Here is an 18,624-nt window from a genome sequence, read left to right as displayed (position 1 = left end):
ATTTTTACTTGCTTTAACCTCTCAACTTTCATTCATTTTTCTTGGCTCAAAAACCTTTAGTTTACTATAGTATGAACTGCTAGCGTTGTCTTTGGTGTGAGATCTAGTATGCAACTCAAGCTGGGTGAGTGATTAGTCTCTTGAGACTGGGTGTAAGATGGATATTTTGTGATTGTTAGTGTAAGTGACCGTTTATCACATAGTCCAGCTTGCCTGGGTGACAAGATGGAGTGGAGTGGCTAAGGGGTCTGTCTGTGACTCCATTGTAAGACAGTGGTACTTTGGGAGTTCACATTTGTGACTGGGTTGGTGAAATCTAATTATAGAACACACCAGCAATTGGGGTATCTGCTCTGAGGTTGACAATCTCGGTCGTGAGCCACCCCAGACAGTGTGACAGAAGTGTCAGGTAATCTGCCATTGTTATGAAACAACCAGTGATTTAAAAAAAAAAATCCAAATAGAGTTTTAACATTACATTGCTCTACCAGGGTAAGTCTCTGGCAAGACATTTTGGGTTTTTTTCCTTTTGAACCTTACTGTATGTCATGTCAGCTTGGAAACTGGGCCCTGCAAATCATGGTCGCTATTCTCTGTCCTTCGTGTTTAGCAAATATCTGCTTCTTCTGCCTCTCACCATCTCTAATGAATCAGAAGCCTGTATACAAACATTTACCAAGAAATTTCAAGTTGCTTTTTTGTTTTAAAACTTTAGTTGGCAGGATTGTCCTTGGAAAAAAAAAAAAAAAAAAAAAAAAAAAAAAAAGGATGCCGGAAGCTAAAGGTTTACCTATCTGAATAGTGTTTAAGATTGGGCACAGATTTTGAGCTTGTGTCAATCCCTTTAAATAATTTTACCGTAGCCAATAACTGAATTAAGAACATAAGAATGGCCATACTGGGTCAGACCAAAGGTCCATCTATCCCAGTATCCTGTCTTCCCACAGTGGCCAATGCCATGTGCCCCAGAGGGGATGAACAGAACCGGTAAATTAAGTGATCCATCCCGACGCCCATTCCCAGCTTCTGGCAAACAGACTAGGGACACCATCCCCGCCCACCCTGGCTAATAGCCATTGATAGACTGATCCTCCATGAACTTATCTAACAACTAAATGTAAAAGTGCTTTTCTGATTAGTCTCAGATATTCCTACTATGAAAAAAAGTTACATTACATTAAAAGACATTACACTCTGAACATTTAACCCCAGCACACATCACAGTTGTTACCAGTAGCATAATCAAAGTGGGAATTTTAATACATGTAACTCCCATGATAAATACGTTGCTTGACTACTAGCATTAAGAGCATTTTTTTCCCTAATACTTTATATGGACAATTATTCCCAAAAAAGAAAAGTTGACATTAACACAGGTATGGCCAGTATCTGGCAACGTGAGTGAGGCCAGAAGAGGAAGGATCATGCAATGTAAAAATGAAGTGCCCAACCTCACTAGAAAATAAGTGGTGGTGCAGCCAGTACCAAGAAAGTCTAGTCCATTTGAAAGTTTTATTTTTAAGTGTTTTTTAAACATCTGCCTTCTCCATACCCTGGGTAAGGACATAATTATACTCAAAAGAACATTTTTGCTGTTGTCAGTTAGTACGGGTTAGTGACTACAATACTCATCCTGATTTGAGCTAAATTTACCAGTTGGGAAGAACTCTAAAATTACTCAAATACCGAAGTGTTGACTTATCATACAGGGCCATTGAGAGACTGAATTGTGTAATACCTGGAGAGAGAGATTTTAGTTCAGATGTCAGGAGTTAAACAAATCCCAGGTAATACTCCACCATCCACCCTTTAATCACCTTTGGCAGCAGGAAATAGCTGAACACATTTAACAATGGTTTAAAAATATCGTTAAACAGAATAAATATTGCAAGCTTAAAGTAGCGATAGCATCAGATGGACAAACTTGTAAATAATGCAACAATTTTTGCTACACCTGTGCAACAAAGGAAGCCTAGTAAACTTGTTCTTGACATTTAATTATGTGACAAACAAAAAATGGGTAAACGCTAGAGTTATTCAAGCATTATTCAAGCTCAGGGCTCTTTTTTTTTTTTTGTCAGAGTACAAGCAGGTGTTCACAGACCAGTCAAACATAACCCCAACAGTTGCTTGGTGTTGCTCCAAAAACTCCCATCAGTGTAGGTTTTATATATATATATATATATATATATATATATATATATATATATATATATATACACACACACACACACACACACACAGCGCATGCGCGAGAGCGCACATTTTATATAAAAATTGCTTTACTTAGGTGAGTAGTTTCTACTGAAGCATACGACATGCAAGTAAAGGGAGTAGCTTTTGATCCTACATCACTTTGAGGAACACATTTTTTAAAAATTGGCTTTTACATAGTAAGGTCTGAAATAATGCTACACCAGAACAGACCTACATTCAAGAGAGAATTAGCGACATTGATAAATGCTGCAGACATCAGTAGTTTATTGGTATGTTTAGTCAAAACACATTCAAGAATGGAAACTTAAAAGTAAAAATACTTTCCACCTGCAACAATTAACTAGATTCTACTAGCATATAATGCTTAACACATTACAGCAATAAAGATGGTAATCCACTGTCTTTTATACCTACTAAAGCCAAGATGGCAAGCCAAGTTTGTTGAAATAGGATTGTAATGATAGAATACTACCACCATCCACAAATCAGCAACTAACAGTAATGGTCAATGAATCCGTTACTTTGCTTTAAGAGGTACATTTACTGAAAGAGGGACAAGAACATTAGAGTCCACAGTACAGTAGGTGAACAATCACCATGTAAACTTCTGGGTATGATGTTCCATTATCTTTATTTCATGGCATTTAAACAAGAAGCAAGCCAGAAATTGAATGGCTCAGTAGCGCTTCTAATTGTCAGTTACACTTTCCCCAGTGCCATTTGCCATAACAATTTAGAAGATGGCAGGGTGATATCATAGCACTAAAATTTAAAAAAGCTACACGAACACTGGTGGTAAACTTTTTGCTGAAGACAGCAGTTTGACTAAAAGCTTCTAACTTAAGTCAAGTTATGTTTTGTGGTGAGGAGTTCAAGTACTATGTTTCCAGGTAACATCTGAAAATGAAAGAGTAACAAACTAAAACATAAAAATGGAAACTGAGCAATGTGTCCCAGAAAACATATGGAAATAGTGCAAGACTTACCCTCAAACATGGAAGACCTCAAGTTTTGGGGAAAAACAGTCAGATGCAATCTTGCTTTGCCTAATACATCAGAAACAAACGTGTGCAACATCTTCCAGCTTGCTTGAAAAATCACAAACAGTTGCACGATCCAGAAACAAAATCGCTACTATGCCATATTTGCTACTAGTTGCAATGTGATGAGGTCTTCCATGCTTAGAAGCAGCTTTTAAGTGGTCACACTCTCACCCCCTCCCCTCCTGAAGCATCAGAGCTTGGTGCTTGCTGAACTCTCCAGCACGGAGTTAGACAGTATCGTTTGCTACATTTGCAGTTTACTGGAACCTGCATCTAGGCAGACAGTAATCCAGAAATAGCAAACTTCTCACAGATTTAAGGAATCTATAAGTAAAAATACATAAAAGGATGTCTCCCCCTACCCTTAAGTTCAGAGCCTGATGGGTGTCGACATCAGTTCAAAGATTTGTGCAAAATGTAAGTTCAAAAAACTGAAAAATGCAAATACTTAGAGCTGCTGATCTGTTCTCTGAAAATTGCAGTATCGTTATTGAACAAGCTTACCCTCAACCTATAGATGAGCATACATTAGAAGTTGGCAAAGCATACCAAGTTCTTAGCTGACTTTTGAAGCGTAACTGAAATTTCACCTTCATATCCATAAAAATTCTACATTTGATAGAAAAAAGACAATCTGGAGACTACTCAGTTACCTTCTCCCTCCCTTCCCCTCCTCCATAAAAAGCCAAAGTTGTTAATTGAAGGGCGAGGTGAGTGATATTTTAGTAACTTACTGATTTAAAGATACTGCAATTTTTTATACAACTTTTCAATGATTTCTTTTAAACATTTTGCAGCTGTTTGGCTTTGCAGCACTGCAATTCATACACTATACTGTACAAAATCACCAGCAAGACTGGAATGATGTATTAATAGAAGGCACCATCATGCTTATTACATTACTAGAGAACTCAAATACAGTAAAGACAATTCACTGTACAACGCTTAAAGAAGGGGAAAGGGAAGGAGGAGTGTGTTGAGCAGCCAGCCATCCCTGTATTGAAGAGGGGCAGGTAGAAAAATCTTAGATATGAGCTATCAAACTTGTTTTGTACTCGGGACCATAACTTTGAAGTTCTGGATTGTGTTTAGTTTACCACTAAATGGTTTCCTTCTGGAACATACTTGTAGTCTTGTTAAGGTTTGTGTGTGTACATGTTGGTCACAGCAAGCAGATCAGATGCCCGCATCATTTCAAAAGCTATTCTGTCTGAAAAAAGATGAAGGATTTTTTTCCTGATGCCTCTTGTAGATGTCAATGTAAATGAGTTTAGAGTACCCATTAGTGCATTTTGATGAGTGCATAAACACAAGTTAGTTTGTTTTGAGCCAAGTGTTCTAAAAGAAAAAAAAAAAAGGCAAGCTTCTCCAATTGCACAGATTGCACTAACTGCGTTTCCAACAGTAATAAGCAGAAACAGTAACACTTACACAAAATGTGCAGCAGAGGGTTTTTGACTGAAAGGACCTGAATTCGATTGGGCATGTCCTTTAGTCCACTTTTGTTGCAGATAGTTTTATGGTCATTTCTCTGTCCTTAATTCTCCAAGTCTAAATTTATAAATTAACAGTGTGACTCCTGTTGTGAAATTTGGGAAAGCATGTCCACCTCAATTTAAACTGGTAACCAAAGGATGCTTTTCACATCAAAGAAATGATCAAAAAGGCTGTGTCACATTCCAAAGCCAAAAAAATTAACAAGAATGCAAACACGACGAATAATGTACCACTGCCAAGACTGTCTGCCAACAGTGGAGGATTTCAACGACGTTGTCCTGTGAAACGGCCTTCCATTTGCCCGGTTCCTCTTCCAGAGCCAAGTTTCTGTGCCATTCCACCCCGGGGAGGAGGTCCTCTTCCATCACGGTCCCGCATCATTCCACCACCCACTATTCCACGGGGACCCCCGGGCCCTCTATCATTGCGCCGAATATCCCTACGATCATCACCACCACCTCGGGTCTCTCTTTCACGGGCAGCTCTTGTTTTTTTCTCTTCTACATTCAAGCGCACCTCTCCTCGAAACATAATGGGCTTAGAAGGGGAAAATGTTTACAAGGCAAAGTTAGTCACCATTTCATAAAGTCCCAGTGATATAAAACACGTGGAAACAGTAATCCCTACATGCTACTCTGTCATTAGCAGTGCAGTTGCACACAGCTTAATGCCAAATTTCACTAGCAGTTTGTGACTTGCAACTTCTAACCCTACATATCTGTAGAGACCATAGAACACTCTGCGATAAGTTAGTAAAATACTTTGATTAGACATGGGACTTGCTATTAGACAAAACCACTGCTAGCTTGCAAGAGTCGCAATTTTACTTTCAGTTCTCAAACTATTAGGACTGAAAACTTGTCATCTCTAAAGGAAGCTGAGATCTATTGACCCTGGAAATTTTGTAATTTCCTTTCCCTCCCCAATCCCAGTTCAAGTTTAGCTTGCTCCCTTGAGAAGCCCTAGATCTATGATTTAGTGATGAAAGTAGTGCTGTTCAAAAACTTGGAACTCAATTTTTAAAAACTTACAAGCATCCATCAGAAGACAGCAACTTCTAAAGAATAGAACTGAAGTGGGAACCAGAATAGGCTAAACACAAAATATAAACGTTCCATGACCTCGGTCAGTGGGGAAATTTGAACTCTGGTGAAGAGCAGTAAGAACTAAGGACATTGCATCATTCATGTTTTCGTAGCATTACTTCCCTCACTATGACAAATATGCAAATGCTACATGGCCAAACTTACTTTCGCAACTAAGATTCTCTGAACTGGCTCAGAGTCATCAAATACCACAAAGCCAAAGTTTGGTAGTTTTCCTCCAACTCCTTTGGTATTGATGCGAAGTTCCACCACGTTTCCAAAGCCTGTGAAAGCACAATACAAAAACAAGTTATGCAATAAGGCCCCACAATAAGCCTATTTGGTTTAGTTATTCTCAAAAGCGTCTTGTAATGTTAAGGTTTGTTACTTTGCTTTTAATATATACACCATGTTCAGTGGCTGAAGCTTCACTTCCATCCTCTAGACCCAGTAGATTAATTTCAAACTATTTAAAAGCCCATTACTTACTCATAAAGAATTCTTTCAGTTCATTTTCATCAATATCATGTGGCAAGTTGCCAACAAAGAGCTGATGGCTGTCTGGGTAACGAATTATTCGGCGATTATCAGATTCATTCTGCTCCATATCCCCTCGACCTGTGTCCATTCAAAACAAAAGCAGTCAGTTTTAGGATTTGTATTGAACAATTTGAGAAGAACATCTAGCAACACACTGATCTGCTTTCAGTTCACTCACTTGAGCCACTCTCACCCTTGGTCTTCAGCTATTTTCTGCTGGGGAAGGCATGCATATTTAGTGCCTTTAAAAGTTTAATTCTGCCCAATTGGGATATCAAAAGCTTCTTGTTTTCTTCATATACAAGCCATCTCACTCAGCTATGTGCTTTTTAAGAGAAACACATCCACTGACTGTACTTAATTTTTCTCATGTGCTTTTAATCTTCATGGAAAGTGCTGACCTGCCAGCTGCAGAGACTTATCTGAAGACTGTCCTGCACTGGCAGCAGCCATGCAAGCTTCCCCATCAGTGAATCTCAATCCTGACCTGGAGGGAACAACTCCAACTGTCAGAAAGTAAGTCTATCTACCTGCTCAGTAGGAGCCTCTGCTAACATTACCATCAGTTACCTCTGTCCATACCACCAAAATTGCAACATCATCAAAATAAAACCTGTTAAGAAGCAAGCATACTTCACGACTGCAACTACTCTATCTTCGTAACACTCAGAGCAGGGGTCAACACTGTTCACCACCAGTTCTTAAGATGAATGGGCATCTCATTGTACCTTTGGAAATGTAAGTTACCTGTTCACTCTTGCCCAAAGACTGGAAACCGTACACAGAAAAAGATATTAAGCAACAGCCCACCCTGAACATCCGTGGGACTTTCTTACGAGTGAAGAAAGCTTACAGTTCATGATAGGTTATTGTCTATTATTTTCCAGAGTCTCAAAGTTACCATCTTACCCAATTTAAAAAGTTAGCCATTTAAGACATTTCTAGTAACCTTTCAAATGAACTGAAAAGCTAGCATTTACTGCAGATTTTCAACCATTTCTTCTAGCCCTCCTCTTTCATCATGACTGTTCAAAGGAGGAGCACAGCTTTGAAAGTTAAATGTTTTGTTATCTACTAGTGGTGGCAAGATTGCCAGTTACTCCACTTCAGCCCAGCTAGAATATATATTCATATATGGCTGTCAGACTGCATTAAACAGACATACCCACACCCCCATATAAAAGTTCACTGATGTTACTGAGCTATTGAGCTCTTTCCATTGTACTGTAACAATTTGGATGCATTTTTTATTATCTCCATGAATGCAATATAAGGTTTAACTAATGGGAGATATAAAATCTTAGCCTGTATCATATTACTAGGTCATTGTCTGGCTCTGCATCTTCTGATATGACACAATACCAAGATCATCCCTTTCCATTTTTCAACAATATATGGCATAAGTCTTGAAAAATTTCCCCTCCGTGATTTGATTTGCAAAACCTTGCAGGATTGTTGTATACAAAATGATCTGTAATGAAAAATCCTACAAGGGGAGTTCAGAGGACAAACTTTACTTTGTATTTAAGCAACTTCTCAGCTATTAGCACTGTAGTGTTTGATTCAGATATCCAAGAGTTCTTGCCACTCCTCCTTGTAAGGTTGTTCAAGTTTATTTTCCCTATTATATACAATAGCCTTTAGAATGCTTGAAAATGAAGTCTCTCTGCTAGCTGTGTCTTTTTCCAATTTGCATTAGTTCATGTTTTTATTGCAGCTTGCAGGTAACACTGCTTTTACTTTCTTGTTGTACCAACTGCCATTAGTATGTGGAATTTGTGTCTGTTAGCTCTGGCAGCAAAAGTTAAACAGCACAGGATAGTTCCTATAGCTCCTAAACAGTGGTTATGTATTAGGTATCTTAACTGAGTTTTAAATGCACTGGATCAATCCCCCTGAATTTTGATATCTTATTTTTCTTCAGACAGGCAGCTGACAGAAACTTCTGTACTGTTGCATTTCAACCCCTATGTCTAGCCATCTGTAGCTAAGGTAAGTATTTGCCGTGCTTTTTAACTCCCTAGTCTCTCAACAGACTGTCAATACATTTCCCAACCAATGTCTACTAGAACTTGAGACCGGCTAATTGCATATATCCAAAATAATTAACATGCCATAGCAATCAGTTATGCTATAGCAACTACCGGCCAGTGTCAAGCTTGGGCTGAATGCAAAGTAGTGACAGATGGTAACTTTCATCTATCCCAATATCCTGAGACGTTTAATTCCCCAAAATCCAACTTTTACAATTACTCAAACAGCAAGATGAGAAGTCAGAACTTTAAGCCAGATATAAACAAGACCCATATTAAGATTTAGTTGCAGCTAAGTCATGGGATAGCCAATATGCCCAACTTAACAACTCTGTTTTGCCTAGATTTAAAACCTCTATGAAATTTTAATTTTTCAGCCCTTGGTACAGATCAAGTCTTTAAGAAAGGAAATCTGATTTCTAACAGGCGTTAGAATACTTTCTAGCCACCTTAAACACATTTAGTTTCAGTGCTGTTGGAAGCAAGGGAATAAGGAAGTACTTCTAACCCCAGTGTAGATTAGAAAGTTTGGTACATACATTCATCTGGTGCAGTTGCACAACATCAACAACTGCGTAAATGCTAATATAGATCTGTTTCAGGAAGGCTTGCTTCCACTAAATCTCAATTGCACCCATTTAAGCCACTTTTGAGAACCGTTGTCTGCTCTATGCTAACACTTAAAAGTTTTAAAACTCCACCCAACATTAAAGTTCTCTTGTATAATGTTTAGTTCCAGGCTTTTGATCAGAGATAATCTACTGTTCCAAGGTGCAGAGAGCTTCTCTTAACAGTTCAAATCATTTCTCTTGATCTTTGCCAGAACTTGAATTTTAATATCCAGAGGTGAAATCACTCACCCCGTTGTACACTACTGCACCATTCACAATGGCAAGTTAACGTACACTAGGTCAAGCTGTACACAACTTTTGAGGTGCATCCCCATGAACAGATTTAGATGTTGTGCACAGCTCAGAATGGGTACTTACTGAACAGTGCTCATCAAGAGTTGACCGGGATGTATTAATAGGACTGCTTATGTTATAAACTGACAGGTGTAAATGAGGCAGCAAAAACTGAGCCATATTTGAGAGGTAACACCATCTCAAAGACAATACTATGCCCTGAGAAAAGCTACAATAGAATAAATGGCATGGCATTTGGCACATGACATAATGCATGATCAAAGAGATTTTGTTCAGAAAGGAGAAGCACATTGTAAGAGATAATGAAAGGCATTTAAGTGCTCCCATTCGGTCTGTTCAACATGAGTTAGAGGACATTCAAAATTCAGAAGCCATCAGCGTTTGTCTCAAGAGAACAGAGGTTTTAAACAGCATTAAGCAGTCTGAGGAAGTTCCTTGATGCATGATACAAGCAAATAACTCAGGAATGTTAAAAAAGAATTAGATAAAAGGAACATTTGCAGTCAGAGGGATGATTCTCATGCTTCAGAGCAACTCATCACAAAACAGGGCTCAGGAAAGGGTTCATTCCTCCACCCTTAGTTGCAGAGAATAAAGGATTTTCACTTTCCTAAAGGCCAGGTACAAGCCAACACTAGAAGCAGAACATCAAACAGGATGGATCAAAGGTCTGGTACAGGAAATCCTATGCCAATCAATCATAGGAAGTTATCCTTTTGAATCCAAAGACAACAGATACATAGCTTCTCACTGTCACACACTGAACTATGATAAAGAAAAGTTTACCTGGTCTCGGTCCCCTTGGCGGAAAACCCGGTCGCTCTCTTGGACGCTGTTCACGCACACGGGGTGGCTGAGACTGAGCTTCAGGTTTAGTTTCAACTCTTGGCTGAAACAAGAGAACACACTGTTAAACACTGGATACCAAAGAAAAGCTGAAATAAAAGCAGTCTACAGATCACTAGCATGCATAGCAACAATTCTGGAAGATACAGATCCACAGGAAGAGTGTTTTGGGAATACATGAAAATTTTCTACAAGTTCCTCTGTACCAATCCAGGACTGCAGGGCTTGCCTTTCTCTGCCAGCAGGTAGAGAACACAAACCTCTCAGAATCAGGACTAGGAGCTCTCTTTCTAATCTGATTTTGCCCAAGGGCATGGCTAGAGGGAATTATCTTCAACTGACCAGGCACAGAATTGAGACCCAAGTAGCTCCATAATTTTACATATCAGCAGGTGCTCAAAACTGGTACAAAGAAATGTGCAGAAATCCAACTAAAAAACAGAATTTCTGCAGCATTTCCTGTGCCACGCTTGGACTGCACAGACTAGCCCTAGATTAATATGTATGGAAGAAACAGAATTACAGTTAGTAATTCCTGGAGGATTCTTCTTCCAGAATACACATCAACTACAGGTAACAGCCACATCGTAACAGGAAAAGAAAGCAAGTTCACAAATCTCTAAATACAGTCTTCTCCGATAAGGAGATCGGAGAGAAGATACCTTAGATAAAGAGTCCTACAGTGCACAAGTTAGAGAAAGAAAAGGAAGATGTCTCTATGCCAAGCCTGTGCACATGGGAGCACACACAAACTGTCCCACTAGTCAAAAAGCTCACACCTTTAAGCTCACATACAAATGATCGCCAGCATCTGCATACAAAAACTACCTTCAAAAAGGGGTAGGAAGCTACAGAACAAGAAAGTTAAGTGACTGAAAATTTTCTGTGTGTGTGATCGAAATTGCTGCTATCATCCACAAGCATTCAGTTCACCTGTACTAGCCAAACAAATGCTACCACCACAACGCCCACATTCCTGTCATCAGGGTCTCAGAGATGAGTTTGCAGAACTAAAATCCAAAAGGGGTGTTTCACTAAAGGAATGGTCATAGGCACCATTGCATGCTCATATGGATTCAGCAGTTCAAAAGCAAGTGGCATTAAGGAGAGATTCCCCACCACTTTTCCTTTGTAAACAAACTACTGACACCAGGTGACTTAATCCCAATATTTGTGCTCAGAGAAGATTTTCTGGGAAAGATTATCTATTAAGTGCCCAAATATTACACTGAAGACTAACCTCTCACCCTTCCTACCACTGAAGTGGCACCCTACCAGGCACTTCCTCTCCAATATTTTTAGACTGAGCATTTTAAATTATGAGAATTAGAAAAAATAAATAAAAGCTTGTCTGAGTGTAGCATGGGCATCTACTTCTGCAGCAGCACCTCTGGGGCCACAATAGCACCATTGTGATATTTTATTTTCCTAAAGTTTTAATGCGTAAAAAGTTATACAACTAAAAGCAGCTCATAGAAATACATGGGAGCTAGAAAGGCAATCACAGATTTTTCTTTCCTGAACAGCAAGCTACCCTGCCTTCAGAGTTACTTGATTTAATTCTTTTTTTTTTTTTTTGGGGGGGGGGGGGAGAAGGGGTCCTCAAGAGAAAGTCTATCTGCTCAGTCATTCACCTCAGATGCCTACTTAACACAACAAGTAGAGTGTGTCTGTCCAAAGAAACAGAGGGCAAGCCTTACTAGACACCAGTGCGTGGTTTATGATAAGTAGACCAGCAATACCAAACTATCAGCCTTCTCCAGCACAAGACATACAGACCGCCTCAATTTTGTACACACCGCAAAATTAAAGAGTCCAAGCTTGCAGGGTAACATTGGAGAGCGCATGCGCTCCTGTAAACTAGCATCCTACCAAACTCTGAGAGGGGATAGTACTGCCCTGGGAACTGAGAACTGCTTGTTCCATCCACCAATCTCCTCAGAGCCCTGTTCCTGGAAAGTACATGAACTACACTGGAAGCCACAGAATAATATTTCTACAGCATGCCTAAGAGAGGAGATGCATCCTTCTCCCCTTGGAACTGTAAAATGATTAGCAAATAATTTGTTTCTGGTAATGCCCATGCAGCATATTCATAAGTCTGCAGTTGTTTGAGCCTTTGGGCGTAGACTCTATAGAAGATGAAATGCCTCCATTCTCCAAGAATCCACAAGAGGAGAAATGAGGACTAAAGACCATCTTCTGCTATTGTGATTGTCATCTTGCTTGACACCCAGGCTATGGCTACACTTGCACTTCAAAGCGCTGCCGCGGCAGCGCTTTGAAGCACTAAGTGTAGTCAAAGCGCCAGCGCTGGGAGAGAGCTCTCCCAGCGCTGTCCGTACTCCACCTCCCTGTGGGGAATAACGTACAGCGCTGGGAGCCGCGCTCCCAGCGCTGGGGCTTTGACCACACTGGCGCTTTGCAGTGCCGCAATTTGCAGCGCTGGAGAGGGTGTGTTTTCACACCCTGCTGCAGCGCTGCAAATTTGCAAGTGTAGCCATGGCCCCAGAGGCAAAAAGAGCACAAGAAGCAAGCCCACAAGACTTATTTGCCCTCAAATTCTAACATTTCATGTGTCAGAGACACACATTACTCAAATTGGACCATATATATGGAAAACTGAATGGATCTGCTTTGGAAGACTTCTATCCCTTGAAGTTTAAGGTCTTTCCCAGACGGTGAGATGCCTGCCACACTGTTACTGCAAAAGGAAGATAATTAGATGGGATACAGATAAGAAGAACCTCAGCTTGCTACAGCATTGTCTCCACATTGACTTCTGTGAAACCACTCACTTTGATTCTCACCAATAGACCACAGGAAAAATTAAGCCACACGGAGGCCTAGACTTCTAATATTGATCCAAGATTCCCCCTGTAGCCTTGTGGTTCTAAGATATCCACTGAGCCAGACAACCAACCGATAATCCCTAAACCCAGAAGAACTAGCCAATTTTTCAGATTTACTCATCTGTCTAGAAAGATACTAACTCTGCACCCTTAGAATACTCAGAAAAATCTCATCCACATATCCTGGTATATATGTCCTCAAGAGAAAAAAAAGTCATATCCCAGTTTGAAAAGCTTTTAAGACTTGCTTCTGGAGACATGAAGGCAACAACACTATCAGTCACCAAAAGAAATGCTGGTTTGAACTCTCAGAATTTCCAAATTAAATACAAATTAGTGACTATTTAATCCCTTTCCTTGGTAGGTAATCACGGCTTCAACTCAAATGGAAGGCAAGACTACATTTAAGGTCTTGTCTTCACTGCTCAGAAGAGATGTGTTTTTATCACTCTAACGCACGTCCCATGGTTAAAAACACAACGGAAGGCTTGGCAGTTCAGTTTCACTGCAAAGCAAACTAGGCACAGACAACCACAGACAGGGTATAGTGCCATGCCTTCAGTGTGGTTTTTACCTGGGGATGGCTCATCTGCATGAGTTATCCAGAGGTGGAAAAAAAAACAACCCCAAACCCACATCTTCTCTTAGCACTGAAGACATGGCCTATGTTACTCCCTAGACAGCTATTCAGCGTTTATCTCTGAACACAAAGGAAGAGGAAAAGGACAAGTCCCTGGGTACTACAGGCTGAATATGACCAGCCCCATAGTAACTCTTGGTCACAAAAGTAATTAATCTAAATCTAAAATGGTACTTACTAATTGCCACCTCTTTAAAGAGAGATGGAGTCATAATAGGTACTTTATTTGAAAGTTAAGAGTTGGCAGAGGAGAATCCTTGAGTTTCCCCCACACTCATTATTTTGTGGGACTTGTTTTAAAAAAAGGTCTAAGAACAATCCAAATGGGGGGTTATGTTTGGTGTTGATAGTCTGAAACAAGATAGGGAAAAGGAAATGCTAATGCTTGAAAATGCCTCCTAGAATAAAGTAATTGTCTTTCCCACCAACCCTTCAAGTGCTGATTTTAAGCGTCACATAAGGGAGGCCGGAGAGAGATTTATCCATCTACTTCCCAAAAGAGATAACGGAGTTAAGACTCTGTCTGTAAAAACCTGCTTTGGTCTTATCTGAAAACGTCTGAGCAGACTTACTTTAACACAGAATCCCACTGAAAGGAAACGAAACATGACATGCCTTTCTTCTGCCATTGGCAAACTGTATATGGCAATACAGTGAAAGATGGAAGGGGACAATGAAACTGTACTTGATGGTCTGGCTTTTGTTGACGTATGTAAACAATACATCAAAGTGCTCAGATAAAATAAGTGCTCGGAGTGCTCTCTGAATTGAAATGGCACAAGGAAGCAATCTTTGGTTCTGTATAGGAACAAGCTCACTGTTCTGTGCAAACAAGAGTGGCTGTCTTGACTGCTTATTCTCCCCTCAGTGTGAGGCACTTTAAAACTAACCAGGTTTTCCTAGTCATTACAGAGCAGGAGTCCGATTTCCATGACAACCCTGTCAAGGAGAAGGCAACATCACAAAAAGCATTCCAGGGGCAGCTAGCAGAAGGGTGATCCTAGCCAGTTTCCTCTGTGAGGCAGTAAAATGGAGAGAAAACTGGTGGTAGGAACAGCTGCGACACTGGTTTCTGAATTGTCCTACTGAAAATTGTGGCCAGATACAGTTTAGAAGTGAGCTACCACAAGTGTCCTTGGGTAACTCGTTAGGTTACTATAGAACATAAACATTTTCAAAATTGCCTCCTTTATTTTAAGTAAGTTTTTGGATATGTGGAGGACAAGAAATTCTCGAGGAAATGAAATTCTCTAGGAATTTCCTACTGACTAGGTATTTCCTCTTGTCTTTGGTATCTGAATGACGGATACTACAATTCTGTCACAAAAAGTCTGGGAACTGGAAGAGACCACTATGCTGGCAAGCAAAGGTGAACCCTCCCACCTCTCACAGTCATAAGTTGGTACAGGGTTCCATAGCAGTACAGTTAATCCATATAAATATAGAATTGGGAATTTTAATATTTCTTTTTCTCTCTCACTTAGGAGAGGCTCTGTTCCTTTCTCAAAATGAACAATTTCAATGCCCAATGACAGGGTAACTGGATTGGTAGTTCTAGCAATGAATGACCCCTATTGTACATACTACAATAAAATTACTGTTACATTTAACCTTATAAACAAATAGAATGTCAGAAAATTTAGAAGTGTCATTTCTTGATTACATGTGAACAGACTTAAATCTCTCACCACCACCCAGAACTCTCACCTGTTAAGTGTATGTGCCTTTTAATTAATTTTTAATTGCAACATTAAGGTCAGTGCATTAACATTTAAGACAGAACTTGTGCAATTTACGTCATTACAATCTGATCTGTTAGTTTAAAGACTAAAGTAGTTGCAGAGGTAATGAGACAATCCAAGGAGTTCACAGATTGATTACCTGTGAGACTGGTGCTTTAACATGGGGTGGAATTCCAGAGGAAGAAACAGTACCACTAGGAGGCAGGTTTTTACTGGTCACTGAAGCCCAAGAGAAAGCCTGCAGAAATGCAACAAACCTAGGCTACTAATCATGGCAAACCACTGACATTCCTAGAGGGAAACTAGTCTGCTGAACATATATTTTTGATTCAAATCTAAGCTGTCAGTAATCATTGTACCAGGATTGCAAATATAAACAAACAATGCCAGTAAGACAGATATTGAAGGGTTTGCAGTTGTAACTGTCCAATCTCTCCAACAGTGCAGAGCAAATACTTGTACTCAGGTACACTACCTAACTGAACCCCATTTCTCTGAATGCCCCCAAACCACCGCTTTCCAAAAGACAATAGTTGATAGACAAAACCGTAACAGCTACAGGGTAAGGTTTTGGTCCTAAATTGGTCTTCTGGAGAAAGAAAGGAGAAGTGGAAGTCACAAGTTAAAGCTAAATAGGAAGAGAGACCGGGACCGACAGTACAGAAGACCCATGCTGAAGTAAGTGACCTCTACCCAGTTTCTGTTTCCTTCCCCCATAGCCTTTCAAACTAAGTGGGTCTAACCATACCAGACGGCGCATGGTTTTTGGAAATACGGCATCCCGCCTAGAGGGAGACAGCTAAAACCCGCAGATTCATTTTTACAGCTACACTGCTAGTCATCCTGCAGGTGAAAAGGTAATTCCTTTCATTTTAAAGAAGGACAGCAACTCCCACTTAAATTCATTTAGATGTTTTACATCTAACACTACATTTAAAAAGGTTTAAGCTCATAACCACCCACGTGCACACTTCATAGGCAGAGCACTACATTTAAACAGATCATTTGTACAGCAGTTCACATTAATCTTTTAAAAATCTTTTTGACAAGTGAACTTGTTTTAGTGTTGTGGTTCAGAGAGCAGGACACTGAAAAAAAAAATCTATCAATCTGGCACTTGAGAAAGCGGTTCACATTCAGCATAACACTGAATAGTCAGTGTTTTGGATTACCATCTTCATTCACGTGTACAAAGTTAAACTTTAACTAACCTTTGGTGGTTCTTGTGGTAGAGAAACAAGTTCTACAGGAGGTGGGGATGGAGATTTTTCTTCTAGCTCTTCAAGATTCTTTTCTTCTACTTCAGATTTCAGCTCCTCTGTTTTTGTTTCAGATTCCAACTCTGGCTCAGGCTCATGAGATGATTCTTCCAAAGGCTCCTCCATACCATTACTAGAATTAGAGGCATTTTGTTCAACGTAAAGTACAAGGCTCTTATGATGAAGTTTTGCTAACATGCAATGCTAATTTTTTCCCCGAATAGGCTTTCAGCTTCCTACCATGAAATCCTGTGCATTTACAGTATAGGCAGAGACTATTTTTGCCCCTACCTTTATTTGCACACAAAGCTACATTGTGGTTCTATTAAAGTCAAGGTGAATTTTACCATTAGCAGTAATGTGAATATTACCAAGTCTATATTATGCATGTATCACCTTCAAGGAATGGACTTGAAAAGCTGGACATCTGCCACTTAGAAATGGCAAGCAGCATTTCTGACAAGAGGAGAACCAGCAAACTTGGGCTCTGAATAGTGCCTGCGTTGACGGTACACATGCAAATTTATAGTTCATCTCATTTGAGAGTGTTGAAAAAAAGCTAGTTACCAATCTTAAGCATAATTCTATTCTAGAGACAAAAAACCAGCACCTTATTTTTCTGCTCTGGGTGTGCTCAGTGTAAAAAGAGACAAGTCCCCAAATACATTGACTGTTTTGCACTCCCTTTAGCTCTGTAAGAGCCAACAGTTGAGAGGGTGAACAGGATTGTTTGCTAAATTCCAGCCAGTTACACCTGTGCAACCCCCCGTGAAGACAGTGCCACCTTTGCAAATGTTTATAAGGGCCTAATTTAGTTTAAAGAAACATTTAATAGTCTTGTGAGTAAGGCACTGGACTAGGACTAAGATCCGAGTTCAATTCTCAGCAATGCCATGTTTCCTTCCCTATATAACCTTGGGCCAGTCACTTACAGCCAGATTTCCAGAAGAGAGATTCCTGCCACTTAGGCAACTAAATGAAGGTGTTTTTATAAATGCCCAGCCCCCAATGACACACTTGGGGGAGATTTTCAAAAGACCACAGCATCCAGCACCTGAGGTCTTCTGAGAAACCGGCCAGACATTTTGGTGCCTAAATGGGAGCAATGCTCTTCTGAAAATCTTGTGTTCAATCATTGTGCCTGCCTGCCTCATGCGTCAAGCAGGAATAATGCGTCTCTTCTTCCACCTTTTGTCTGTCTTATTTAGATCTTAAAATGGTTAGGCAAAGCACACACTTACTGTATATCTGTACAATGGGGCCCTGATCTCAGCGGGGGCCTCTAGGTGCTACTGTAATATATCACATATTTATATAATAAATGGGTGGATTACAACTAAGGGAATAGCTTAAGGTATTAACACATACTGATTTGGAATTTAATCTATTTATATTCACATTTGTCACTTCACACTTACAGATGAGAGATAAGATTAAAAATAATGAGTTACAATATCCCACAAACACACATATTTCATCTAAATAAAGTTCAGCACACACAGTTCTGGCACATTAGAACCATATGTGCATTAGTTTGGTTAAACAGATATTTTAGGGAATTAACGGTATTCAGGACTAAGCAGTCAAAGCAATTGTTTTCTACTGTTTAGCATGGACTTCTTACGTTACAGGGTGGCTTTCATAGTATGTACTGCTTGTATTCTCTTGCACTTGCTCAGGGGATGGCTGCCTTTCTTCCTGCTCCTCTTCAACCTCTTCTTCCGATTCTGACAGACCAAACAAGACTTGTGATCAGTGTTCAAGGAAATGTCAAGCAATTTTTAGAGCACGTTCAATTCTGCTCGCTGGAGAGAGTATAGATTCAAGAAGTCGATGTCACTTCCTTGGTGAAAATCAGTTTCATGGCACAAAACAATGGACACGAACATAAAACCAGGATGTGTAAAATCAGACAACTAAAAGTCGTGCTTCACCACTGTAAGC

General features: G+C 39.9%; 1 protein-coding gene across 2 annotated transcripts in view; it reads right to left on the bottom strand.

The window, feature by feature from the left end:
- Positions 1 to 2,459: 2,459 nt before the first annotated feature.
- Positions 2,460 to 18,624, bottom strand: part of G3BP2 (G3BP stress granule assembly factor 2) — a 43,524-nt gene continuing 27,359 nt past the window's right edge. Inside the window, exons 6-12 of one of the 2 annotated variants that reach the window (XM_045018868.1) lie at positions 18,305 to 18,407; positions 16,633 to 16,813; positions 15,561 to 15,659; positions 10,128 to 10,230; positions 6,332 to 6,460; positions 6,008 to 6,126; positions 2,460 to 5,294 (exon numbers count right to left, since the gene is read on the bottom strand). In XM_045018868.1, the coding sequence (XP_044874803.1) occupies positions 5,022 to 5,294; positions 6,008 to 6,126; positions 6,332 to 6,460; positions 10,128 to 10,230; positions 15,561 to 15,659; positions 16,633 to 16,813; positions 18,305 to 18,407 (1,007 nt within the window). In that variant the 3' untranslated portion in view covers positions 2,460 to 5,021. The remainder of the gene's footprint in view (positions 5,295 to 6,007; positions 6,127 to 6,331; positions 6,461 to 10,127; positions 10,231 to 15,560; positions 15,660 to 16,632; positions 16,814 to 18,304; positions 18,408 to 18,624) is intronic. The other variant, XM_045018869.1, reaches the window with a different exon arrangement.

This window comes from Mauremys mutica, chromosome 5 (assembly GCF_020497125.1).
Source record: "Mauremys mutica isolate MM-2020 ecotype Southern chromosome 5, ASM2049712v1, whole genome shotgun sequence".
NCBI lineage: Eukaryota > Metazoa > Chordata > Testudines > Geoemydidae > Mauremys > Mauremys mutica.
The sequence above is the reverse complement of the archived record's forward strand: the minus strand, read 5'-3'. Positions and strand labels throughout refer to the sequence as shown.